The sequence below is a fragment of the Epinephelus moara genome, chromosome 23, assembly GCF_006386435.1.
Source record: "Epinephelus moara isolate mb chromosome 23, YSFRI_EMoa_1.0, whole genome shotgun sequence".
Classification (NCBI taxonomy): domain Eukaryota; kingdom Metazoa; phylum Chordata; class Actinopteri; order Perciformes; family Serranidae; genus Epinephelus; species Epinephelus moara.
In genome coordinates this window covers 7,320,467-7,347,071 of record NC_065528.1, presented here as the reverse complement: position 1 = coordinate 7,347,071, position 26,605 = coordinate 7,320,467, and the positions used below count along the sequence as shown (strand labels likewise).

The following is a 26,605-nucleotide window of genomic DNA, read 5'->3' as shown; positions in this document are numbered from 1 at the left end:
ATCACCACGCAACTTTGTAGGCATATGACCACACATAATCTGAGGGGACCCCTCCATTATTGACCTGATCAAACAAAATGGGGGCGCTAGAGAGCTAATTTCTTATCTAGGCCTAACCGCCATATCGATTTTTACTAAACATGGCAGATATGCAGAACAGGACGCCTCAAGGTGACTGGAGAAATTTAACTCTAATTGGCAACTGGGTGGCGCTATAACAACAAAAGAATGCTTAAAAATGGCTAAAATGCGACTGGTCGCTGTGGCTCCCCCTGTGGCCGAATGTTGTTGTTTTTGTAATTGTTGGTATGACTAAGTCATGGTATGGTATGCTGTACTCAGTGGGTATGGACTAGTAATACTTAAAAGCATTAAGTTTCTAGAGTTATATGTTTTTATGGACACGCAAAGAATTCCTGATATGTCATGTTTCTTAAGGGGAGTTAGGTGTAATATTTTCCACCAGGAGCAGGATGGTAAATAGTTTCAAAAGGAATCTAGTTGTAGTCTTGCAAATAGTGATCTAGCCAGATCCCCAGTCTTTATAAAATCTTATAGTGTGCGACTAAAAAGTCCCATTGTCTTAATATGTGAGAGGCTTTAGTCTGTAAATGTCTTTTTAAATTCCTCTAGTGTTAGGCATTAGTTACTTTGTGACATTGTGGACAAAGCTAAATGAGATTAATTTGAGCCACCTGTGTAGGGCTTGTTAGTGTGCACATGGCACTGAACTGAGGCTGCTGATAAAAGCAGGCAGCAGGTGATAGAGAAGTAAAAACAGACGGAACAGATGAGGCATAAATGCCCACAAACAATATATCAAAAACTTTCAAGTAGCAAGTCCGCACATGGTAAAATGAGGTCATGAGAAACTCACCAGTCTCAGGTACTGTTTTCATCAAAACTTGATTTATTTTGATGCCTTAAAATTAAATGTTGATTAGTTGCTTCTGTCAAAATATTTGTCTTGCTAGTGGTACCAATTGGTAACTGTCAAAATCTAAATGCTCTGTGGCTCCTCTGAGAGACAACATGAATTTAAAGTTAAATCTGTCAACTAGATTCAAGCCTGCAGTCACCCAGCCCAGGCTATTATTTGCTTAAATCACTAAAATCAACAGGCTTACATTTGGACAGGCTTTTAATTCCTTTCACACAAAACTGTTGCTGAGCAAAGATGGGAAATACAATGAAATTGTTTATTTAAACCAGTATGAATATTACTTGTATAAATATAAGGCTTCAATTAACAAACCAATTATGAATCATTCATTTGATCTAACTCTGAGAGACAATGCATCAGAGAGCGAACGAGAGTTACAACACTCATTTTACAGCACCCAAGGATTACGGCACCTGGCATACCGACACAACACCAATTTATCCTGTTAATACTCACAATTTGGTTTCATTTTTACGAAAAACCCTTTTGATGGAACATGAAGTCATCACTTGTTTTTCATCTCTTATGTTTACCAGGCCAGTAAATCTCAGTAGATTACTGTTTCCTTCGGTTCTCATACTGTAGTTTCAGTCAAATGAACTGAACGATTGAGGTGTGGAGAATCTAACCAAGCTAACATTATGTAGCATCTCCACGTTGACAAAAAAAAAAAAAATTATTTGTATATGCCATCAAAGCAGCTAACTAACATTAGCTCAAGTGGGTAGCCAACAACCTGTTTTATACATCCAAAGAACTGAATGAATGAAGAATGAATTGTGAAATACCAGAATATCTTACAGCAAACCATTAAATGAAATGATTAAATAAAATTCATCTGTAGTATAGAAGTATTGACAGAGAAAAAAATAAAGTCACCTTCACATCCCCAGACCTCTTTATTTGCTGTGAGCAAATTAGGCCAAAATGTTGAAAAAGACGTAAATGGGCACTTATGAGTGGAGACAGAGAGGTCAAAAGCATTGACAAAATAATATTGAAGAATCCATTTCCAAACCCAGCCCGCTGTCTGCTATCATTTGTCACAGATTAAAAACACTGACCTCAAACACAATGATGAATGCTAGGCGGGCTGCCAGGACGTGCCAGAACTGTAGAGTGTATGAGTAGGGCTCTGCGGAGTCTGGAGGCTCCCTGTAGTCACGATACCTTATGGGACAAACAGGGTTTAAAGGTTATCACAAAGCAGCGGTAATGACATCTATTGACGTCAGTGATTCAACTACCAACAGAAATCCAGGATGCTGACAACATCTGTATACATACAAACAAAATAAACTGTTAAATGGCATATCAAGCTTCACAATAACTTGTGTACAAAAGATGTTTTATAGCTTGAAGTTCTATTTTGTATAACAGGAAAACTTTTGCTTTAAATGACTTTGTGTCTTTATGTATTCTTGTTGAAGCTGGCTTCTGGGTTTTATCTGAATTCCTGTTTGAACTCTTTATTTTGTAATTTAGATTTTAAATGGAGCTCAATAAGATCCTGTGTGTTGGTTAATGGGGATCATCAATAAAGTGATTGGGTGACCACACACACTCCCACACGCACATGCAGGGGCAGAAATCCCGGGGGGGACAGGGGGGACAGGGGGGACATGACTCCCCCTTCAATAAAGCTGTACCCCCCTAGAATAATTTGAGACACAATNAGAGAGGACAGGAGAGAAAGAAGAGGGAGAGGACAGGACAAGAGCAGTCAGTGACGGAGCGCCTCGTAGTTAATATCTGTAGGCTCTCCACCTGTCAGTGAGACAAACATGACAGACGTGCAGTTTAACTGACGAGGAGCGGTCATTACACACGATTATTACGCACGGTTCTAAGGTGCACAGCGGCAGATCTCACAGCACACTGTTTATAAACCAGTTCACCAGTTTAATTGCAGGAAATGTTTATCTCACTGCCGGTAAAAAAAAAACAAAAAAAAAAAAAAAAAACGGTTTGCTCCTGCAGCCAGCAAGAGACGAAGGGTCCATTCCACACACCTGAGCCAGATGAAAAAGAGGGAGAGAAGGAGAGAGATCAAGTTTCGGTCTTTGATGAATGAAGCCTTATTGTTTTGCTGTTATTAAACAATGAGAGACATGTATTCTCTGTTTACTTAATAGCATAAATATTCACACTACTGCGCACGGGGAGACAGAGACCTGCTCTGCTCCAGACACACTCAGCACCTTGGACAGCACGGCGCACCTGACTGTTGTTGTTGTGTACATGTTAATTTGATTTCAATCATTTTGTTTTAAATCTGGACATGTGCAGGTAGACTCAGCCAGTGCTAAGAAAGGTCCTATGCCTGCCTGTTGGAGAGATTGAGAAAAGATTAAAGCGTCAAATTGCGGTAAAAGATGTTGTATAAAAGACAGGCTACAACTTTTTTTCCTTGTCCACCCCTGGAATTATTCTCTAAAATTTTATTGTTTATTGTCCCCCCCAACTATGAAATGGGATTTTCGCCCCTGCGCACATGCAATCCTTCCTGGGGTTGCACAAATGCTTGCAGCCAAATCCTTAAAATGAATGAGCTTCAGACGAATATTTCTTTTTTAGTGGAGCAGATACTTGTGAAAACCTTAAGAAATAACATGATGACAATTTACAGTGTATTTTGAACACGTCACATTCGATGAGCACTGAAAGCTGTTGGTAAAGACACACACACTCCTTACCTGCAATACTTTACAGCTTCTCCAAACAGCTCAGAGCCATTAGTCATTGACTGTGACCTCTTCTCAAAGTCAGACACCCGAAATATTGAGAGACTGGCGTTAACGTAACCCATCATACACCTGAGAACATATGAGAAATCATTTTATCCAACAGTTACGGTAAAACAGGCATAAAATAACCCACTGCTACACAAAGTTATTGAAGTAAAGAAACAACAGGGTCAGGAGTCCAGCTTATTGCTAACTGCTATTAAACGTCCAGTGTGTAAGATTCAGGGCAATTTAGTGGCATCTAGTGGTGAGGACTGCAGACTGCAACCAGCTGAAACTTAGTTAGAATTCTTTTCATGTTCAGGAGGTTTTTACTGGGAGACGAATTATCTGCAAAGGTCTCTTCCTCTCCAAAACAAATGGACCCAGTAATTTAAACCAGTAAACACTGAATAAAGCAGTTTCACGTTAAAAAAAAATCAGTGTTTTCCTGATATTCGTCATGAAGGGGCTGCTAACCATGGTGGCCGATGTGAAAACACAAAAACACAAAATAGCCCTATTTCGAGCCAGGGTTTGGTTTGTCTGTTTCTGGGCTACGGTAGAAACATGGTAATCTCCATAGACAGGGACCTGCTCCTTATGTAGATATATATAAACAGCAACGATAACAGGTGACGATAGCACAATGATTCTTATTTTCAGGTGATTATACTCCAAAGAAAACATACTTATTTTATTATATTCCATTTCTGACAATATATCTTCCTTAATCCTACACACTGAACCTAAACTAAAACATATTTACTGTTAAATCATCACTCACCCTTCCCCTGCTCGACCTTGACCAGCACAAGGTCCATACTTGTAGGCATAAACAAGGCGAGGGATGAAGTCTGAGGTAACAGCGATGACAAAGGCATTGGTGATGACAGCCAAGACGCCTATGCCCTCCAGAATGCCATACCAGATCCCTGCCACAAGCATATACAATTAGACATGAGATTACACCTAAAAGAAACATATAAACAGGAACTTTAAAAACATCAGCATTTCTTTTATGTGTCGTATTTAATTCACCTATGTCTTTGGCTTGTGAGGGCAGAGGTCGCCGCCACTGAGTGACAAACTTGTAGGCGTCTAAACGAATCTCGATGACATTGTTGAGCAGTGCTAAGAGGGGGGCCAGAGGGAAAGCTGCCACGAAGATGGTGGTGAAGCCAAACTGTAGAACTGAAACACAAAACATGAGCCTTTAGGATAGGGGTTTTCCCGGGTCTACCCGGACCCAAGGACCTAATGCCCAACCTGGGATCTGTATGGGTTCAGGTCCACCATTTATTATGGTTCAATTGGGTTTGGGTCGGGTCTATTACTACAGGTCTGTTTAACATTATGGGAAATACCCGAGTGGATCCAAGAAGACTTGTGATCAATGCTGATCACAAGAGAAACGAGAAATATGAGCTGTGTGCCAGTGAGTTCAGGGAAACGGAGGAAAAATGGATAGTGGGCCTGACAGTATTCACAACTTGGATAAATTTTATGAAAAACCCTTTTGATTTTTTTAATCAGTGGACCCTGACTGATTAAAGGGAATTAAATAATTGAGCAATGGACACATATTCAGATTTTCTCACTACTTCAAAGGTAGGGAGTCTCACTTCTCATTTACCATGCTTGTAAATCTTAATGAATTACACTTTGGTGCACATGGTTGTACTGTGGAAAAATTATTGACTAATGTTTTAACATTTATATTTGTATGCACTATCTAAGCCGCTTAGCACTATCATACCTTGTCAATGGCAGGTGTTGAAGCAGCTCACATCACATCACAACAAAAAATGACAAAAGAATATAAAATAAAAATAGACACTATAGACGTTACACTAAGATGGATAAAAACAATATGTTGTATACAACATGAAAAACATTTTTAGCAGTAGAACTGCACTTAAAGTAGCAATTTTTATTACCAGACATGCTAATATTTTGGGCCAAAAAGGGGTGGGTAGATATATATTTAAAAACTATCAGGTCCAATCAGATGTCTGAATACATTTTGTGGGCCCATTAGGGTTAGGTCTGTCATTTTAGACCTTTGAAGACGTCTATTTCAGATCCCAATGTTCCTGTAGAGAGAACAGTTGGTGTATTTACTCATCCAACAGATATGGAGCAACATTAGCATTCATTTAGAGTCACCTTTAGCTCTGTTTTCTCTCCACCGACTCCTGGTAGAAAATTATCTGGCTCTGTTAGCAGCTAAATGCTCCATTAAGCTAACTAGCTAGTTGCTAACTTTGTTTAGCAGCTGTTTGGTGCTGGGCAGGTAGTGTACAGGGAGTTAATGAGAGCCTTTTGTCTGAAAACAACTCATAGCAGTGACAGTAAACCAAAACAGCGAAGCTGCAAGCTGGAAAAACCAAAGCAATGAGCTGAAAGATACTAAATCCTGAAGGAAACTACTCAGCTGAGTGATAATTGTCTGCAACCCCTGTAACATTACACCTAGTCATTTCTTTTATTGTTAACATAACAATATAGATTAGTGCAGCTTTAAGTTTGTTGAGTATTGCCTACTCAGTCACAGATGCAACAGTGGAAAGCAACATTAAAAATGTGAGCTTGGGGAAAATCTACCCGGCCCAAAGTTAATCCACAGCAAATCAGTGTCACGGTTATGTAACTGCATCTGTTGGGTCACAATGAAAAAAAGTTTAATTGTTCAAAAAAACTGTATTAAAGAGGATTAAGCTGTGGAGTGCATTTGAGATAACCTCACACCTGAAAACTAAGGTTGGGGCACATACATGGATAAGGTTTTTACTATCTGTGCTAAACTTGTCAAGAAAATGTATGCATGGCACTTCAGTTGCAACATACTCATTTCTAAGTATTCATCAAAGAGTCCATAGGCATTCATTGGCTGTAGGTTATAATCCCTCTCCCACTGTGGGAAGCTGGCCTTGGCGTGCTGTCCGTGCTCTCTCCTCAGCCTCCGCCGTGTCCACCAGTTCTGGATCAGCCTAATAAAAGAGAATAAACAACATAAGAAGATTGATTCAGTACGCAAACAAGAGGATTTGATATTATCTGTTATTACTCTGCAGTCAGGAAAACAGTTGACTCATACTGAATCTGAATGAGGATATTCACTTTAACTATGAATACGTTTTTTATTATTATTAATTACTTGTTGTTTCGTCAGAAACATTTTATATCTGACATTTGAAGGTTATAAAAAACACTTAAAACTCACGGGTAGCCGAGCTCCATGAAGTTGTTCCAGGTCTGTTTTAGCACCATGATGATCCCCATCTGCATACAGAGGTCAATGAGACAGCCACTGGGGTGGCACTGCAGAAACACAGACAGAGACGTGGGTCAAATCAAGCTGTAGCCCTTGCTAACAATGACGCCCTGCATTGCTGTAGAAAGGTTTTGTAAGCATTGCACACTGCAACTCAGATTTGCATGTTGTGTGTTAAACTAGAAAAGTGCCAAAATTAGGTATGCTCACAAAGTCAGTATGTGTACTAAAATACTTGAGTTTTAAGTGTGCTGTTAATGTCCATTATTCTTCAACAGTGCAATGCACAGAGGAAATGGAGGAGCTCCTCTGACTGCAAAAAAATCGTAAAAATCGCAACTGATGGTGAAATAGCTCCGGAATGAAATAGCTCCAGAATCTTAGAAAACAATACATATCACACCTCTTCCAAACATGCAGTGAGCGAAAACTCTGGCAGATGGAGCACAAAACATGTCCAGATACTACGAGTGACAACAACATTCAGGGAGCCTATTGAGCCTTGAGTGAGCCTAAGCAATGGCTTGCTGTGGCTCTATTAATAGGTTGGAGGTAGGTGATATGGCCTATATCATGATATCACAATTTTTTGTAGGCTATATCGTGGTACAATATATAAATCTTGATATTCTAAAGCACTGTGTCCCCGTAGTGTCGTTAAACATGAGGATTTATTCACTGTGAGCTGGAAATAAACTAACACCTCTCCAGTTGCAGTGGTGCTCCATGGTTGCAAAATGCGATTTTTCTTCTCTTCTTCTTTTTGTGTCTGTGAGAAGGAGAGAGCAAGAGACCTGAAACGCTGAAGCAAGTCCAATGTTGGTGGCTTAAAAAATTACACTGATATTGGTTATTTATACTCAATGTTTGCAATAACAATAGTAATTTTACACATCCTACGTGGAACACACCACGATACATTGAGTATAATCTATACATCGCCAACCCCTAGTTGGAGGAGCATGAATCTTCGCCAAAGTAGAGCCAGGGCGAGTGGTTTTAAAAGCAAGTGACACGTTGCTTAGCCTGTTCACTGGTGCATGGAGCAGTTTAGGACATCTCCATTGGGAAACATTGTAACAATCTTATTCTTATTTTAAAACAGTATGTTGATTTCTAGTATACACACTGTATACTGTATCCTCGTACATATAGTTCATACTGTATAAAATCTCATATGGAATTGTATGGGAAACACAGTATTATTTTAATGTCTTTCAACAGTGAGCAGCTTCTCCATTTCCTTTGTGCACTGCATTGTGGGAGAATTCACCAAAAATCTTTTTTTCTTTTTTTTTAGTATGCATTTTTGACATTGCATACTAAAAAAAATAAAATAATGTCATTTTGTTGGTGTGAGCACACAACATACTCTAAACATGCATTGCATAAGTTTGTAATCTATTGGTTATCTTTTCCATCTTAACGCATTGGTAGATTTTAAAGTGTATCTTGTGTTTGATTCAGTGTTTCAAATGGACTTGTCTTACAATCTGGTAAGGGATACTTGCAAAAACTGTTATTTTTGTCTTTAATACTCAACCCTTTGAAACCTGAGCAAATCGGCTTGATTTCCCTCAAAAACACGAGAAGAAGGCAAAGAGCAATGAAAGAAGAAATGACCCAAAAATATGCCAGAAATTAGTGAAAAGAGAAAATTAAAAACAAGAAAAATAGTTTTAAAAAAATAAAGCTAAAAAACAAACAAACGAAATGACCCTGAAAAAGTGCATAAAAATTACAATAAATCTCTACTATAATTTTTAGATATTGATCTAGATATGTTTATCTGATGTAAATACAGAAACCTGTAACACTGTAAATTATTGTTCTCAGGAACCTTAAACTCTCTATTTTGAAAGAATTTTAGTTCTAGTGTTTTGGATCTTTTTTTTTTTTTTTACTCAAGTGTTGTCTCATGTGAGGCAGTTATTTTTTGTTAGTGTGGAATTTCCAAATAAAATAAGAAAATTATCAAATGTGATGAAGTACGATACATTTTAAAACATTGCTTAATGGAATTTGGAGAACCATTACTGAATTGTTTACTATTACAGTGATATAAAATTACATATTGTGATAAAAGTCATATGGCCCACCTCTACAAGCAAGCAAATGAGAGAGCACAGGTCTACGACATCAACATGAATTTATAATCAAAATGTTTTGCAAGAACACCTTTCAGATGTATACTTTTTGTATTTTAAGCTGCAAAAAATGTCCAATCACCATCATGGTACTTTCTTTCACAATTTCTTTCCCCCAAACAATCAATTTCACAATCATTTAACCCGAAAAGCATCCCAGCTCCGACCTCCTCAATCGCGAACTATTTCATCCCAATTTAAGATCTCTCACAGAGGTTCCATGTTATGGAATTCTCTTCCTCCCCACTTTGTTAAACTTTCTTATGAATCATTTAAAAATCTGTGAAACATTTCTTGCTATATCAATAACAACGACCTGATCTCTGCATCTGTGTGTGTGTGTGTGTGAGTGTGTGTGAGGGTGTGGGTGTGAGTGTGATATCATGCCTTTATGCACATGACAATGTCTAATTTAAGGTTTATTTAGGGAAGTCCTCTTGTCAAGCCCCTTGAGGGTTTTTTGGACCTCCTTGCATGTTCCCCGCCCCTTGAGGGTTTTTTGGACCTCCTTGCATGTTCCCCATTGTTCTTTTTTTTTTTTTGTCCTAAAAAGAAGTTCTTATATCACCGACTGTAAATTGTTTCAATGGTAATTGTACTACTGATTGTCATTTTTTTTATGGTAATTGTAATGTTGACTTTTTTTTTAAATACGTGCTAAATAAACAAACAAACAAACATGACCACAGAAGGCTGACTGAGGCTGCGCTTGGACTGCACATGACACTTAACAGAGAATTTTTCCATTTTCATTTCAGCAGCCATGGGAACAACTGGGGGCACATTAGCTCAGCACCTGAAAGCGCCAGCTCAGGCCTTTTGTCTCCTTGGACCACTTCAGTGTGTGTTATTTCCCTGCTTGTTCCCATAAGTACTGCTGGCAGCAATGCTTACTGCTGAGGGGGGGTTAAAGGCTCGGTGGTTGGGCGTACAATAATAGCTTAATGTCCAATTTAGAACTACTTGAATCCATAATGCTTTGCTGTTATTCCCCAATGGGAAAGCAAAGTAATTACTCACTTCTTCCAGTTTCCAGCGATTGATGAGGCGTATATATGCACCAGGCCGGCCTGTAAATCTGTCAACCAAGGAAAAAAACAATAACTTAAAAATAAAGTTTATCTTATGTCAGGTGACAGCTTTACTATCACTCAACATCAGCAGACTATGCAATGGCCAATGAAGATGTCTTTAGTTTAGGTCCTATTACACTGACAAACCAAACGCTCTGTTGGAAAATATAAATGCCAAACATATCTCAGATCAGTTCTGCTCAAACTTGTAAATGTATTAGAATAATAATGCTAAAAGCTGTAAATGTCCCGGATGCCATAAAACGATCAACTCTAGATTTTCTAATCTCTATATTTAGAGGTTAGAGTCTTGGTTTGAGTTTTCTGGCACACGTTTCAGATTTACTGTAAAAGCTGAGAATACTTTGGTTCTCTTTGGGAGTTCTGAGAAGAGAGAGTCAATATTTTTCGTGGTCTGGCCCAGAGTTCTGTCTATTTGTCTATTTAAAAATATGGTGTCTTGTTACTCAGATAACACACACATCTACATTTCTGTTTCATCCAATGACATCAGTAAGTTTATGTTATTCTATTTGTTAGGGACTTTCTGGAGCTAGGCACAACTGATTTTCACTACACGCTGTACTATGTCTTACTGTGTACGTGACAATAAACTTGATTTGATTTGTAAGTTCTGCAGGACCTTCTCACCTTCCCAAGAAGAAGGCGATGTAGAAAGTTGAACTGTTGAGGTTGACGAACTGAAAAAGGAACATCTTGAGGGTAAAGCTGTTCTCCCACTCGGATTCTGTCCTTGGCTGTTCTGTGGTGGCATGAAGAGACAGAAAGCAGGAAAGGTGAGATAAACTGATAAAATAGGATAAATATGGAGGTGAAGATACTGGAGTAAAGTTGGGCGATTGGATGAATATATCGGCTGTCGGCAAGTGAATATATCTTTGGTTGTTAGTTTTTAGGCATTTTTTGTCCTTGTATTTAGCTGATTTAATGGTCTGCCTCTAAAGTACAAGTGAGCGCACTGCTCAGCATGCAGGGAGAGACAGCGAGGAGAATCAGAGGTAGCGTAACATATCTTCACATTTAACTCAATGGATTTAGGGTTAATTTTTTTTTTTTTAAAGATATTTTTGGGGGCATTTTTTAGCCTTTATTTGATAGGACAGACAAGTGTGAAAGGGGGACAGAGAGAGAGAGGGAGTGACATGCAGCAAAGGGCCACAGGCTGGAGTCAAACCCAGGCTGCTGCGGCAATAGCCTTGTACATGGGGCGCCTGCTCTACCACTAAGCCACCGACGCCCCGGATTTAGGGTTAATTTTGACAACACCAAAAGTTTGTGATTGTTGCAACATTGTAAAGGCTAACCAAGACAGCTATGCTGAGTTTTATCAGGGTGATCTCATATGCTGTTTGTTCATATACCTAGGAAAAGTACTGCACCACCCTTTTCCCAGAAACTTTACTTTCCTAAACTACATAACTTTGCATTAAGTATGTAACTTACGCTAAATACGTAATATGACAATGCCCAACCATGTTTCTTTTCCTGAACCTAACCTATGTAACTTTACCTGCCTAATCCTAACCTACCTAACTTTATGTCAAATACATAATGGGACAATGCTTTATTAGATACCATACGAACCCTGATATATGGATATGTTGGTTTTATTTTGTTTCTGATGACTTTGACTGAAGTCAGTTTTACGATAAGTTGAGTCAGGTAAGCAAGAACATGAAGAAACAACATGAAGAAACATGAATTCAGAATGTGTATGGTTGTATTTTTGTCTTTAGTAAAGAAAATAGGTGTAAGACTATTTCCTTTCTTGACATTATATGAGTTTATTTTGTTGTATATGTTATATTACTAAGTTGGAACTTCTCCACATGTTGCTTTTGCTTTGTGTGAATGAAGACCTACTCTGCTTTACAGGAACAGTGTTGCTCTTGGTGTTTGGTTGCTCCTTAATTTTATTGTTTTCTCTCGATCTCCTGGTGGTGTGGTGGTTCACTTTTACTCTGTAATTATAAGGCTTTAGTTTCTATCTTTAACTTTTTAACTTGCTCTTACTGCTGAGTCAGTTTGGCATCCTTCACTATCCTTTATTGCAGACCCTTCTGTTTCCTTCTCTCTGAAACTGTGTTTTCCTTTTTCTCAAAAATAGATAATATTTCTTCAGGGAGTGCAGTTTTGACAGGGGGCTCCTTGCTAGCTCTGACAACTCGACCAACACAAAGATGAGGGGATTAGCAAAGGGTCAGTTACTTACTTTATGGTTAAAAGAGTTGGATCAATACTACAGTACATTCAGTAATGATTCAACACAGAATTACAGTCATAATTAAGTCTGCATTAAAAATAACCTTTCAGCTTCAAGAACACTAAATCTGCTTAAGCAGTCTACTTACCTAAATTAGTGAGAAGAAGAGCAACTTTTTCATAGAGCTGGGAAAAGACAATGTTGGAGGCTGTTAGTGAACAAGGAAGTTAAACAGCCTATAACAAGCATGTGACAAAAAAAGCATCCTGCATTTTAGAATCTTTGGATCTTGGTTGAGGTATATTCATGATTATCACCACATTTTTATGCACCACTTCACCTCTGTACCACTAGCTGCTGACCAACAGCTGACACTCACCACGTTGAGGAGCATGATCATGCAGAAGTTGATACAGACTGCCGTTCCCGTGGTCGCCACCTGAGAGTTGTTCCTGATGAGAGCCCAGCCGAAGGCGGCAAAGGTGCTGACAGTGATCACACGGTAAATGACAATGCCAAACACAGCAGCAATAACCACCAGTATCTGTGACACCAGAATGACATACAAAAATATCACTAAAAACAAATATAAATATCAACTCACCATTGGATTTATGCTAGCTATGCTTTACAATAAACATAAAAATAGGAAATAATACATGAATGAGTTAGATGAGACAGATGGGACAATGTAAAGTACTGTAGGTAGTCCATAAAAACAGTTAACACAGTAATAGTTTTGTTTATACAAAGTTTGTTAATCTCTTCTACTCCATGGGGACTGTTTTAAAGCCGGAGTGTAGATACTGGTAACACCTGAGACTAGAGGACCTATGGAATCCTTTGGTACCAATCATGTCATGCTAGCTAGCCAAGAAGGGGGTTAAATTACCAAAGTCAGGTTATATTTTGGAGAGGGTAAAAATTGCCATTGGCATTTTCACAGGGATCCCTAGAACTCCCACCTCAAGATGTCTGAATGAAAATGGTTTCTACTGTATGGGTACCCACGAGTCTCCCCTTTACAGACATGCCCACTTTATGTTATTCCCATGTAGTTTGATACCCTGGAAATCCAGAGGTGTCGCGAGAGCACAATTTGAATTTGCTCAGCAAAACACTCTGGCAATCAGTAATGATGCTCATTACCTATGCCCATGAATCCGAGCAGCACCAATCACATCGATGTATCTGATATAGGCGGGCCAGAGGCGAGCTAAACAGATGACGACAGCGCTGCGATGACGAAGTCCGGAATCAGTCAGTAAATATTGCAAGATGGCTACGGATGAACACCAATTTGTTTGAAACGGCTGTGGCCACTACAATGAACGAGTTAGACTTGGCTTTTTCTCTAAAAGAGGAACAGAAGATGCCGCTCGAGTCTTTCCTTTGCAAGAAGGACGTTTTTGCTGTTTTGCCGACCGGATACGGCAAGAGTCTAATCTACCAGTTAGCTCCGCTGGTAGCTAAGCGTATATATCACCCCGTGTATTGTTCTGATTGGTCGTAGTGTTATCCAATTGCATGCAGTGATATTTACAAATGCATGCTTGGTGCCGCCCCTCGAGTTGGGCCATTTTCATTACTCATGGCCAGACCCTAAATCTTTCTAGATTTGGGTCTGGATTTCCAGGCTAGTAGTTTGAGGAAAAAACTTAGGTTTTTTTAACTTGCTGTACTAATATGTTATTTTTGCCTATTGTATTTGAATATTTCTGAGTACTGGGGTCCCTAAACAGTCTTGGAACTGCATAAATTAGGTAGGACTGGAAAGCTAAGACTCTTGTGTGATGATGTAAGTCCCAATAGTAGCCATTACATTGTAGTGAGACCATTATTAACATGGACATCACTGACTAAAATGACCTGTTGTGACCTAGGATAATCACAGCCTTGTGAAACTTTATGACGACAAAGTAGAGACCTCAGCCATTCAGAGGATGTTTGGCTTTCATAGGTATAATGAAAATAAAGGGGTTGTCAGCAGGTTCCACAACAGAAGTGTTCGCCATCCAACAGCTGAAAAACGCAATTTTTGCATAAATCTCTAATTGTCAAAAGTTTTTGATGTCAAATCACAGCATTGATTTTCTGTGGTGATTCTCAAGGTCTTGGTGTCTTAATATAGTAATTTGGAGAGATTATGGACAATGTTTATCAATTCTCAAGTGGTCAAAAATGCTTAAATTTAATACCAAAGGTAACAAAAGGTATCAACCCAAAAAATGCTGCAACAACTTATGAGACATAATTGAGCCCATTAACATAATTAAGCCTCTCAGACAGGGCAAATACTAGGGCTAAGTATCGTTTCAAAAACTATGATACCAGTACCCTTAAAATGATGCCATATCAATAGAGTACTTCATTTGATACCTGTCATGTGAATGGAGTTGCATGTAGTATAGCCATACTTTCACATTTTTTGGTGGCATCTCAAGACACTAAACTGCCAACTGTGTCAAATATGCCGCGCTTGACTTCACCACACCGCAGCTGTTGGATGCAGCTCCAGAGAGGGCAGCAACAGAAAGTTTGCTAATCTGGCAGGAAGTCCGAATGGTCTGGAGGAGTGGCACACCTGACACTGGACATTTATTTACCCCAGAAACTGACCATAAAGAAGATTCCGGATGCTGAGACGACGAGGCGACTGTATTTGTCAGTGAAGGCCTGGTATGGCTCAGGTTTTCCAGATATGGGGTTCATCCTCTCCTTCTTGGAGTACTTGGCCTCAAACTGAGGGCGTATTTCTTCCTGAGAGACAAATTACGAGACACAAGCAAAGCAAAATTTACCAGTGAATGTAAAGGGCTTTTAAAAACTCTGATTAGGCTATCAGGCACTCCTGGTTTAAAAACAGACTCAGAGAGTTTTATATCTCTGTCTTGTCTTCTGTACAAAGCAGAGTGAGACTGAGTCACTTTCACACCAACAAACAGCAGCCCTTCAAAGAACACACTTACCATTTTGAGTATGACTGACAGTGGAGGTCTGGAGGTTGATCCATAAGACAGGCATGAATGTTATAAACCCACTAAAAGTTCTGTTAGAGCCAAATTGCTGTGTGACAACTGTGTAGAGGTCTGAGCTTTCATTATAAAAGTGTTAAAAACTGTACATTTTCAGTGAGTCATGAATTGATTTGAGACAGACTCCCTTGGTGCAGGCTCTCAGCACAGCAGTCCCACCTTTTTAAATATATGCATGCAGACGAGCACAGACTGAAAAAAGGTATGAGTAGGCAAACATTTCTCAAGGGCTGAGGTGCTCTGATGGCAGAAATATTGTCTGTGTTTGAGTTGAAACCTCAAAGTCAAAGGGCAACAAGTTAGCTAAATCAAACTTTGGAGAAAGAACTCTGAAGAAAAATATAAGTGGCAGCAACTTTGTTTTTCACTCTTTCAATTTCTCATACAGAAAAACAAAGACCACATGGAGGAAGTACTTCACCTCCTCTTCCTCCCAGTCAATGAGGTCCCAGTCGTATGCAAGGACAGCTCTGCGCCTTTTCCAGAACTCCAGAAAGACCGTTGCTGAAACACATGAAGAAAACATACAGGTGTTTGCATATGACCATTTGTGTCAACCCTAGACAGCACTGATATTATACCCTCTAAATATCTGGTAAAACTCTTCAGGGGAAAGTACATGAGTTGGCCTGAAGTGTTATGGAGAGCTCCAGTTTCTATTTTTCCCTGCTAAACTGTATTTTAGAGGTTAGTTAGTGGTATATACAATAAGTAGGGCCTTGAATTCAGTTCTTTAATTAACGGTCTTGTGTATAGGATTGTGTGGCATCTAGCGGTGAGGTTGCAAAACTGAAACTTCTTCAAGTGTGCAGGAGAACTACAGTGGCTAACGCAAAAACACGAATGTCCCTATCTAGAGCTAGTGATTGGTTTGCCCTTTCTGGGCTACTGTAGAAACATGGCAGACTCAGTGACAGATGGACTGCTTCATATGTAGAAATAAACAGCTCATTCTAAGGTACAGAAAAATGACTCTTAGTTTCAGGTGATTATACACTACTGAAAACATAGTTATGAATATTAGATTCAATTTCTGCCAATAGATCCCCCTAAATCCTACATACACTGAACCTTTAACTGGAAGCCAGTGCAAGGATCTAAGAACTGGAGAAATGAATTCTCTGTTCTTGGTGTTTGTCAGTATTCTAGCAGCAGCATTTTGAATGAGTTGTAACTATCTAATGGTCTTACTGGGGAGGCCAGTGCATTATCGCAGTCCACCCCACAAGAATAAAAGCTTTAAGCATTGTTTTTAAAATGTCATAATGAATGAATAATTTTCACGAGTTTTTACACCAGGATTCTTGACATGGGTTTTACATTTTAGTCCTGTAGAATCAAGATAAGTATTAAGCATTCACCTTCCTTCTTATTGCTGAAGATAATTATTTCAGTCTTATTTTAGTTTAACTGAATGGCATGTTGCATCTAATTGTTTACTTCCTCAAGGCACAGACAAAGCAAGTCTGTAGGACCATAGTCATTTAATGAGAGCACTAGATAGACCTAGGTGTCATCTGCATAGCTATGACAAGCGACCTTATAGTCTTGGAGAATTGAACCAAGATTAAGCATGAAGAGACCGAACAGGAGATAAACATCTTCCTGATTGTGGTAAGATATATTTAGGGAATAAGCAAGGCTTCCATCCTACTAATTTGTTCTTCTGGGGAGAGGAAAAAAACTTTATGTTATCCATATCCAACCCAATACTACAATCAAAACTATTTTTTTTATTTATTTAGTTATATAGTCCAATATTCACACTTTTACTTGCTCCGTTTTGGTCTTCACCATCTGCTGAAGGAAAATCTCTGGCCCTTTAGCAGCTAAGTGCTCCATTGCTCTAGCTGCTAACTTTACCATTTGGTGGCCAGCAGGCAGCCTACAGAAGGTTTATCAAAGCTTTTTCACTGAACACAGCTGCCTTTGTCTGGAGATGAGGTTGACGGAAGCGGTGGGACTGAAGCAAAAAAGTAAAGTTGCAGGCGCAAAACCAAAACAATGAGGGGGACAAGAAGGGAACTGCAGAGTCGGGTGATAATTCTCTGTTGGTTGACCACTTTGAGCGACCCCTTTTACATTACAAATCGTCAATTGACCCATTTTTAATACAAAAATATTGATTAGTACAGCTTTAACCTGGTACGATAGCTTCACTCTGGACAAAAGTCACTTTGTTCCATGCTACTGGAGCAAGCTGCCAACACTGGTAAAAACAAAATGGTAATATTATACTTTGAAAGGTTGTCACACATAGAGCTTTGATGTTGCACTGACCAACAAACAAACCATGGGAAGCGAAAACAGTCACTCGCATCAGTGTCAATAACACCAACTAGGCTTGTGCCGGTTTGAAAATTTTCCAACCAGTTTGATTTAAAGCCAAATATCTAACCGAACCGATATATCGAATTATATACCTAATTTTACCACTGGGGGTCGCATTTGAGCTATTTTTCCCAATAAAAGCCCATTAAAGGTGTAATGTGCTTCCAATCCACTAGGTGGTGATAATGCTGTATTAACTGCCAATACACACAAGGTTACACAAGAAGAAGAAGAAGAAGCAGAAGGACACTTCTCTCAAAGAGCATGGATACCAAGAGGCGAAGCTCCGTTGAATTTTTGCCAACAGCCACTAGGGGCGCTAACGCCATTTTGGACTGTTGAGCTTGGACTGTTGCACCCAGACAATATGCAAGATGTCAAGGAGAGAGGAGAAAAAAAGTAAAAGAAAACAAGTGTAGTGCAATTAACTGCAACAACTATCACTGGAACACGCCGCACCTGGCCTTCCACCGTTTCCCGAAGGATCCCGACAGAGGTGTACGTTTTAAAGTGTTTTAATATCAATTTAATATGGCAGTTTTGGTAGGAAGATATATATATATATATATATATATATATATATATATATATATCGCCTCTTGGACCATTTATATCAGAAGTGATTACTGCTTTAGCATTAAAATATAACATATTAAAATAGCTTATATATTATTGTTATTATTACTGTCCCCTTACTGTACAAACTGTAAATAAATCATGTGTTTCTAGTTAAAATATTGATTTTTTTTATTATTATTTATTATTTTTTTTGGTAGATTGGCTTATGGGGTGATTTTGAAGGAGTAATTAAGTTAATCTTCTCATAAGTGGATGTAATATGTAGAGATGCCATCTAGGCCGTTTTTTGTCGTTTTGTTTTTTTTAAAGTCTATATTTTGCTTTACAAAAACGTGAAAAAGCAGCTGTGACCAAGCTATCACGAGGTGAGTAGCATTGTAAGCATAATTAATAGCGATATACTTCAGTTTGTCTGTGTGTTTTTGTATGCAAGCGGGTCTGCTGCGGTCTGCTGACAGTCCAAAATGGCGGCGGTAGGACGAAACCATGGGGGAATTTGTTGCCATGGGGCGTTCTATTGAGCTTCGCCTCTTGGTATCCATGCTCTTTGCTTCTCTCGCAGCAGCAGCAGACAGCTGAGCGGAGTCCGCAGTCTGCAGAGCTTCTGAGACAAACTAAACAAAACACTTGTAGGCTCCTTCACTTAATTTAAAAACATACATAAACCTTATTAAGTTGTCATAATGCATGTTACAATGCAAGATAAGTTGAATATAGTCCCTTGACACGCCGCTGATGTGAAAAGCCTCATTTTTTCCATAAAACATTTAACGGACAGGGACCAAAATTCCTCATGTGAAGACAAAGGTGAAATGGTCAGATCCCTCTTGATCTGTTCTCATTGCATGTGGCTCTGTGCTGCCTGTTGGTTCAATGCCAAGATAATCAGACAGAGCAGAAACTGTCATGGGTTATATAGAGAGGTCACTGTGGAATAGGTGTATGGGGGGCGGGCACTGCTGAACAAAGTCCTTTGGATAGCTTACTTATTTCCCCATGTCAGCCTGCCTCTCCACTGAACACTGATCACAAGCTTTTACCCTCTGCATTTCAAACAAATGCTTATTTTCTCTATTGTGTCCACATCCCTGTTGAACACAGCAACATGTTTTGAAGGCTCAGCTGTCTGAGAAGGGCACCGCTTCCCATGAGGAGCCAGCGGGGAGCACACTTCTGAAGAGCCTTAATGAAGGGATTTGAACTGATTCTCTGCTGCAGTTGAACCCCAAAATATATTCGACTGGACAGCAGCAGCAGCAACAGCAACTTTCAAGACACAGTCACTGCAAGGTCAGTACATTAGTGCTCTTTCTTAAAGACTTTTCTTTAAACTCGATAAACATGTTACACTTGACTGGACTCTGACGTATCTGGTCAGCTGTAAAAACAGCTTCATCTTCCACATCGCTTTTCATAGAGTTTAACATTCTTTACTGGTTTCCCGATTCTTGACACAAAAGGTAAATATCAGTTTGGCATATTATTTGTTCGTGTGACAACCTCTCTGTGTGTTATGTTCGTATAAGTATGCATATATCTTGTTTTACATTTTACTCTATTTTAACAAACTCAGATTTATTGGTCTCAGGTTTTTTTATGCACCCAGTCAGCTTCGATGTTTAATCCTTTTTTCTTGTCCTTGATGAAACTGTTCCTTGGGCTGTTTTCTTTCCTCTTTTACAGTGAATAGCAAATGACAGGTTATACTTAAAATTATGCTATACAACACTAAGTCAAATGTGGATCCTTTCAACCTTACATTTCAATAGGCTGCATGACTTCAAAGTTCAACACGTTTGCACTGCACTTAAAGGTCTGTAACTTATTAAAGGTTGTCAAAGTTAGTTTGTAGGAAAGATAAGAGGGATACTCAGATAATTGCAGTTGGCATTTGGCCTTTTCACTCCAGAGAAAAACACTTCACATTATGCTAATGTGATTAAATTGTCTTTTGATAACATCATAATCTAATCCTTATTACCTTGAATATTCTTCCAGCTGTTTTGACACACGCATTGAACGCATAATTTTTGTCACATACATTTTAAGTTACAATCAACACTGTAATCAAGTCTCTGTACACGCAGACAAGCAGTCCAGAAACATTTGCAAAAAAAAATCAGTTTAAAACAAGTTACTATAAGAACAGCTCTGTCATGAATAGAAATCTTAGTACAATATAAACACAAGTTCATCAAAGCAATTTTGCTCTTAGCACTTGAATCAGAACAAGCAGATCCAGAAGAACAACATGAATCTGCAGATGCTCCTGTTCAAATTGAGACCAAACATTTCTATGGATGTCAGTTTTTGAGCTACATTGAAGGCCACAGTGTGGCCTTCAACAGACTAGGTAAGATTGCTGGTTTTAGCCGAGCCGATTTCAGAAAACTTACGGCCCCTACTGGCCAGTTAACGGTACAGAACAGTTTATAAAACAGGTTTTTCAACGATTGCGAGTCACTGCAACCACCTAAGGTCCTTGAGCATACAGTCATAAATGTGCACACAACAAATTAGGCTGATTGGTCTTGTAGTTTGTGAGATTAGTTGCAGACAAACAGATATACATAATCACACGTACTTGCACACACACAACAAAAGGCGTGACAACCTCCATGTTAATGCCTGGCGGCAATAATAAAATGCAGGAAAAAGGATCAAATCAGTATAAACAGAATATGAAATTTTAATTTTTATTTGCATGTGAAAATGGTGTTTTCCCTCCTTTAACACAGCCTTGGTTTTCAGTGCTCATACAACTTCTCCTCAAAGCCGAATTGTAACAAAATTTAAATCAGATTTGATCCTTTTAGTGTGCAGAAGAAAACTTTAATTATTCCCAGGATGTAAGTAAATGCAAGCAAATGCCTCTGCCTGGCTGCTCAGGGACGCTCCTGGAGCCGTGAGGGATCTGACTGATGGGATTTCTCCAGAACCAAAACCTGACTCAGCCAGAGGTCACCCACTGGGAGTCAACACCACATCTATCTGCAGCAGGTACTGTAACATTTCCAGTGAACATATGAAATAAAAGACAATCTGTAGTGTGATGTTTGCCAAACAAAGATTTTAGTGACCTTTGCAAGTATTGCCTTCACATCTAAAACTTTTTTTCACACAACTGCAATTCACCATAAAACATTTATATGTGTGAAACTGATAGGGTTTCCACCTCAATGAGGACATTGTCTGAATATGTCCGAGTGTCTGAATTATTAACACGCATTAATGCAACAACGCCTGCACAGCTTTCATGAGTAGATATACTGTAGTGTATGAGTCACAACACTTCTGTGAATTATACCATACTAACGTGTTTTCCTTTCTGATGTATGTATTTCAAGGTTAAGTTAATTTTCAAATTAGACCCTATTGCCCATGTTCTTGTTGTCTAATTGCCAAATGGTAACAACAATTTTTAAAAATTTGTTTAGTATTGAGCAAGAGGGCTGTAACAGGCTGCAACATGACCTATTGGGGCATGTTTGCACCGTCAATTTACATCCACTAAAAATGCTTGTTTTTGCCACTGACAGGCCCAAATTGTTATTCTAAGTGTCTGACAGTTTATAGAGAGGATCCCTACAGAGACAGACCTTTTTGTTAAAGAAAAATATCCTTTTTGTTTTGTTTGTTTGTTAACCAGAAACAGCCCCGAAATTGCTATTATCAAACCTACCAGACTCTATTTAAATAAACAGTAAATTTTCATCCTAAAATGCACTTTATTCAAAGTTGACAGGTACAAAATAAAACTCACAAAAACCATCTTGGTTCTTCCTTCCACTTTTCCAACAATCAACAACTCTGGATTGCAGAGACCCTTAATTCATGCTAAAATGACTGGCCGGTATGGCGGTGGTAACTTCAAGGGTGTTTCTGGTTAAACAATGTGGATCCTTCTCTTTAACAAAAAGGTCTATCTCTGCAGGGATCCTTTTCATAATGTTGTCAGACACTTAGAATAATAATCTGAGCCTGTCAGTGGCAAAAACAAGCATTTTTAGTGTACATAAATTTATGGTGTACAATTGCCCCTACTGATTACATTGCAGCCTGTTCCGCAGCTGCTGAGTACAGGTCATTTTTCAAAAATTGTTGTCTACAATCATGACTTCAACATAAAAACATGGGAAAATAGGGTCCAGGTTGAAAAATACCAAACTTACCCTTTAAGCGTTTGGCTGCATTACATTCAAAGCATTAATACATAACAAAATTGCATACACCTTTAGTTTTAATGGAAATGTTCTGGCAGTGTTCGTGTCATGATTCTGTGTTGAGCTACAAAACACCATTAAATTATACACCTTCTGTCTTCTTTACCCTCAACAGTCAACAACACCATAATCGTGCTGGGCGTGTTGACCTTTGCCCTGCAGCTGTGTTTAGTTCTGCTCTTCATGCTGAGATGTTGGACATTCGACAACAGAGTACGAGAGGCTCTTAAAGACCCAGAGACTGTTAAGAAACTCATTGGTGAGCATTAACTGTAGTTTGCTGCTACTTCTTGCTCTTGTTTTTAGGTGGCATTCAAATTTTACTAATCAACAAAGTGTCAGTGTCGATCATTTAGTATATAAATTGCAAATAATAAAACTTTACAAGTGGTGTAAGTTGTTTTTGAGAAACAACTCACAGGTTAAGAAGCAGATGCAGCTAAAGTTTACAGTGATATCAACCTTTTTACACTAAAAAAGGTTATTGCAAAGGTTTACTAACAAATATCTATCACATATGTCATGCCACCAGGTCTGCTTTTGTAACATATTTTGTACCCATATTAGTCACATTAAAAAATGTTTAAATAGCATAGAAAAAAGTCAGAGAGGCAGCATGAATTGTGAATGTTGTCTCCCCCTGGATGAAAAAATTCTCACCTGCCACAGTTTGAAAAATGTCTTGTCAGCTGCCTTGCTAAGTTGAGCTGAATTTTCTAAAAACTTTCTTCTGTGTATATTTTTCTTTAGCAGAGCGATTTTTAAAAAAACTTTCCTATTTCTCAGCCCCCTCATCCTTCCACCAGGACATTAATAAACAGACCAGCTATCAGCCATGGGATAAAATTGCTGCTTCATCAACAGCCTCGTCTGCAGCAGGACCCTTCACAAACTCTCTGTTTGCACCTTCCATACCCTGGGACCTTGTTCAGAGCTGACAGGCTCCTGATCCTCCTGCCGTTTACCAAAGTAAATTAAATTGTGGACTTTATTATGAGTATCTTGAATGCATCCTTTTTAAATCGTGTACAATCTACATGTAATGCAATAATATGTGTTTTTAACTGTAACAATAAGTTTTGTTTTTAGAGACCTCTGACAATATTTCAGTTTCAGTAATAAAAAAAATGTTAAGTTAAAGCTGCACTAATCAATATTTTTGTATAAACGATGGTTCAAATGACTATGTGCAATGTGAGAGGTGTTGATTAAATTAAGCAAATGCCCTCAGTCTCAGTTCTACAGCCAGTTTTAGCATCTTTCAGGTCATTGTTTTGGTTTCACAGCCTGCAAATTTAGTGTTGTGGTTAAGTCTCACCGCTCTCATCAGTCCAACTTCCAGCAGCAGAAGGCAGCCGTTTTCAGTGATGAAGTTTTAATAAACTCTAAGCTACCTGCCCAGCACCACACAGCAGAAAAAGTTAGCCACTGGCTGGTGAGCATAGCGCAATGTTTCCCACAGAGGGAGGGTAACTTTATCTTTCTGCGAACTTTTAAGCTGCACGGTGGATAATTGATCAGTCAATCTGATCACAGCTGATCAGATTGGACTGATGATGAGAGGAGCAGTTGTTTGTGAGTAAAAGCACACTTAAGACCCAGCACACTGAGGGTTAAACTTCATTTTCACTACGCCTGCCTTTTTTGCTGCTCCGTCCATGCTCTCAGTCTGTGGAGCAAATACAGCCAAACGGTATATATTCCAAAGGTGCACCTAATAAACTATCCAAAACATTAAATCTAAACGTGGTGGCAGACTTTTTAATCATGGCAGCCCGCCACAAATTCATTTCTGGGAAACCCTGTAGCTAGTGAGACTTCCCTCAGTAGCTGGTGAAGACCAAAACTGAGCTAAAAGGAGAGTGAATGTTGAGCTAACAGTCACCAGTTAGACATAAACTCCAAATGGTTGGTATAGTTGCTATACAGCTCAGTGGCCTAGTGGTAGAGTGTTCGCCCTGAGACTGGGAGGTCGTGGGTTCGATCCCCGGCCGGGTCATACCAAAGACTATAAAAATGGACCCATTGCCTCCCTGCTTGGCACTCAGCATCAGGGGTTGGAATTGGGGGGTTAGATCACCACATGATTCCCGAGCGCGGCACCGCTGCTGCTCACTGCTCCCTCAGGGGATGGGTCAAATGCGGAGAACAAATTTCACACACTCAGGTGTGTGACAATCAGTGGAACTTTACTTTACTTTACAGTGTGTGTTTGCTGGTTTTGTGATTAGGCAACTTGTTAGCCACATGAAGTTTCTGAAGTGATAAGATATCAGTGTTTTGTGCTTGTTGTGCTGCCCCCAGGTGGCAAAAAGTCCATGCAGTATTAATGCATGCAGGAGTATTGAGGGAGTTACAGCTGTACAGTATGTGTAGGAATCTTAACTCTTCGACTTACCCCAAACAGCCATGAATACAGCAAAGAAAACAGTCGCACCATTGTCAAAGAGATGGGTGACCTGAGAAGAGGATAGGAAGTTGATACTGAAACTGACATTAAAAAAAATGAGTTAGAAAGTTCACAGTTAATCTTTAGCTTCAGTCCCTGACCACCACATTTTCGCCAGAGTTGGCTTTAAGTTACTAATGTGCTCAATGATTTAAAGCAGAAGTTACTGATACACATAGCTGATGCATATCACATTTTGTCCCATTGCTGTGGTGACAGTACCTTGGCGTAGATGCAGCTGTCTGACAGTCTCAGGTAGGGGCAGTACTGGTCACAGATGGGGCACATGATGACGTCAGTGGCCTGGCAGATTTCTTTACTGGAGAACAACAAGAAGCCCATCAAACACAGTAAAACTCCAAACTGATGCAACTTTGAGTTTTCTGAAAGAAATCCAAGCATGTACAGCCCTGCGTGCGTGTGTGTGTGTGTGTGTGTGTGTGTGTGTGTGTGTGTGTGTGTGTGTATCTGTTCAGTTTTTATATGAGTTGTTGAAGTTTTTCCTCTGGGGGGGAAAAAGTCCATGGTTTCATATTCTTCAGCACTGCAGAGTTTCACACTGTGTCTTATAAAGGGACAACAGCTCATTTGCATTTACATCTAAAGCATGTACTTTAATCAGAGAACCTTGAATACGTTTAATTTCCTTTATTGCATTAAACAGCCATCCAATACAACAAGTTACAGGGGACAATTTCACACTCCGTTGCCTTATCTGTAATACTAAATTAGTTTTGTATTCAAAGTCACCTGACCTTTTCACTAAATAAACTTTTTATGTGATCTGTACTTACTTAATTTCTATAGACAAATATAAGGTAAAATGTTCTGGTAGCAAAAGCTTTCTAGTTTCCATCTGTAGTGCGAGAAGTATTGATGAATCACGTCTGAGCAGGCTTTGGTTGCCTGTAGATAGAGAATCAGTGACCAGAGCCAAAGAAGAGGAACCAAAGACTGTATAATACAGATGGACAACTTAACAGCTGCCCAAGCGTGAAGCCAGAACATCAGTGCACTGCAGTATGAGTCATAAACCCCGCCCCCTCAATGTTAATGGTTGAGACATTTGCCAAACTAAAAGATCAAAGTACGTGTCAAGTAAAAAAATTTTTACCAAAGATAGTTTCTGTCGTGTTCTGTTATTATCACACTGGTGTTTGTTTTTCTTTGTTTTCCTGATAATTTTGCCTTTAATTAGTTATTTGATGCTATTAAAAGAGGGTTTGATGTCATGATTGACAGTGGTGTGTGCCAATCAATGTGCTCAAGATCAATGGTGCTGCTTGCAATTGGTCGGACAGTCGTATGGGTTGACATTTAATATAGCAAAGACGGCGCAGACTCTGGCTTCGATTAAGTCACCAGCTCGACATGGCAGCGGCAATATTTAGGATAATTTGTCTTCATTTTTGTACCATGGGAGCATTTTTTATCAGTCTATGAGCAGAACCCACTGGCAATCTAGGAGCCCATCGGCTGTTGCCCGATGACGTTTTAGCTTTTTATTAGCTTTTTAAAAGTGTTTGTGCATTCGTATGCGGATATCTTTTTATAGGGATTAGCTGACATTTTGTCCTAATCCATCAAGTGGCTAATCC

At 39.2% G+C, this 26,605-nt stretch overlaps 1 protein-coding gene across 5 annotated transcripts in view; it reads right to left on the bottom strand.

The window, feature by feature from the left end:
- LOC126384673 (anoctamin-4-like) overlaps nt 1–26,605 on the bottom strand; it is a 78,685-nt gene that overhangs the window by 4,610 nt on the left and 47,470 nt on the right. For all 5 annotated transcript variants that reach the window (XM_050035849.1, XM_050035851.1, XM_050035850.1 and 2 more), the window contains 14 exons: nt 25,230–25,326; nt 24,957–25,017; nt 15,847–15,929; nt 15,010–15,150; nt 12,770–12,934; nt 12,539–12,575; nt 10,818–10,929; nt 10,114–10,171; nt 6,896–6,993; nt 6,520–6,662; nt 4,711–4,863; nt 4,457–4,604; nt 3,640–3,759; nt 2,008–2,113 (listed from right to left, as the gene is read on the bottom strand). In XM_050035849.1, coding sequence (XP_049891806.1) covers nt 2,008–2,113; nt 3,640–3,759; nt 4,457–4,604; nt 4,711–4,863; nt 6,520–6,662; nt 6,896–6,993; nt 10,114–10,171; nt 10,818–10,929; nt 12,539–12,575; nt 12,770–12,934; nt 15,010–15,150; nt 15,847–15,929; nt 24,957–25,017; nt 25,230–25,326 — 1,522 coding nt within the window. The remainder of the gene's footprint in view (nt 1–2,007; nt 2,114–3,639; nt 3,760–4,456; nt 4,605–4,710; nt 4,864–6,519; nt 6,663–6,895; nt 6,994–10,113; nt 10,172–10,817; nt 10,930–12,538; nt 12,576–12,769; nt 12,935–15,009; nt 15,151–15,846; nt 15,930–24,956; nt 25,018–25,229; nt 25,327–26,605) is intronic.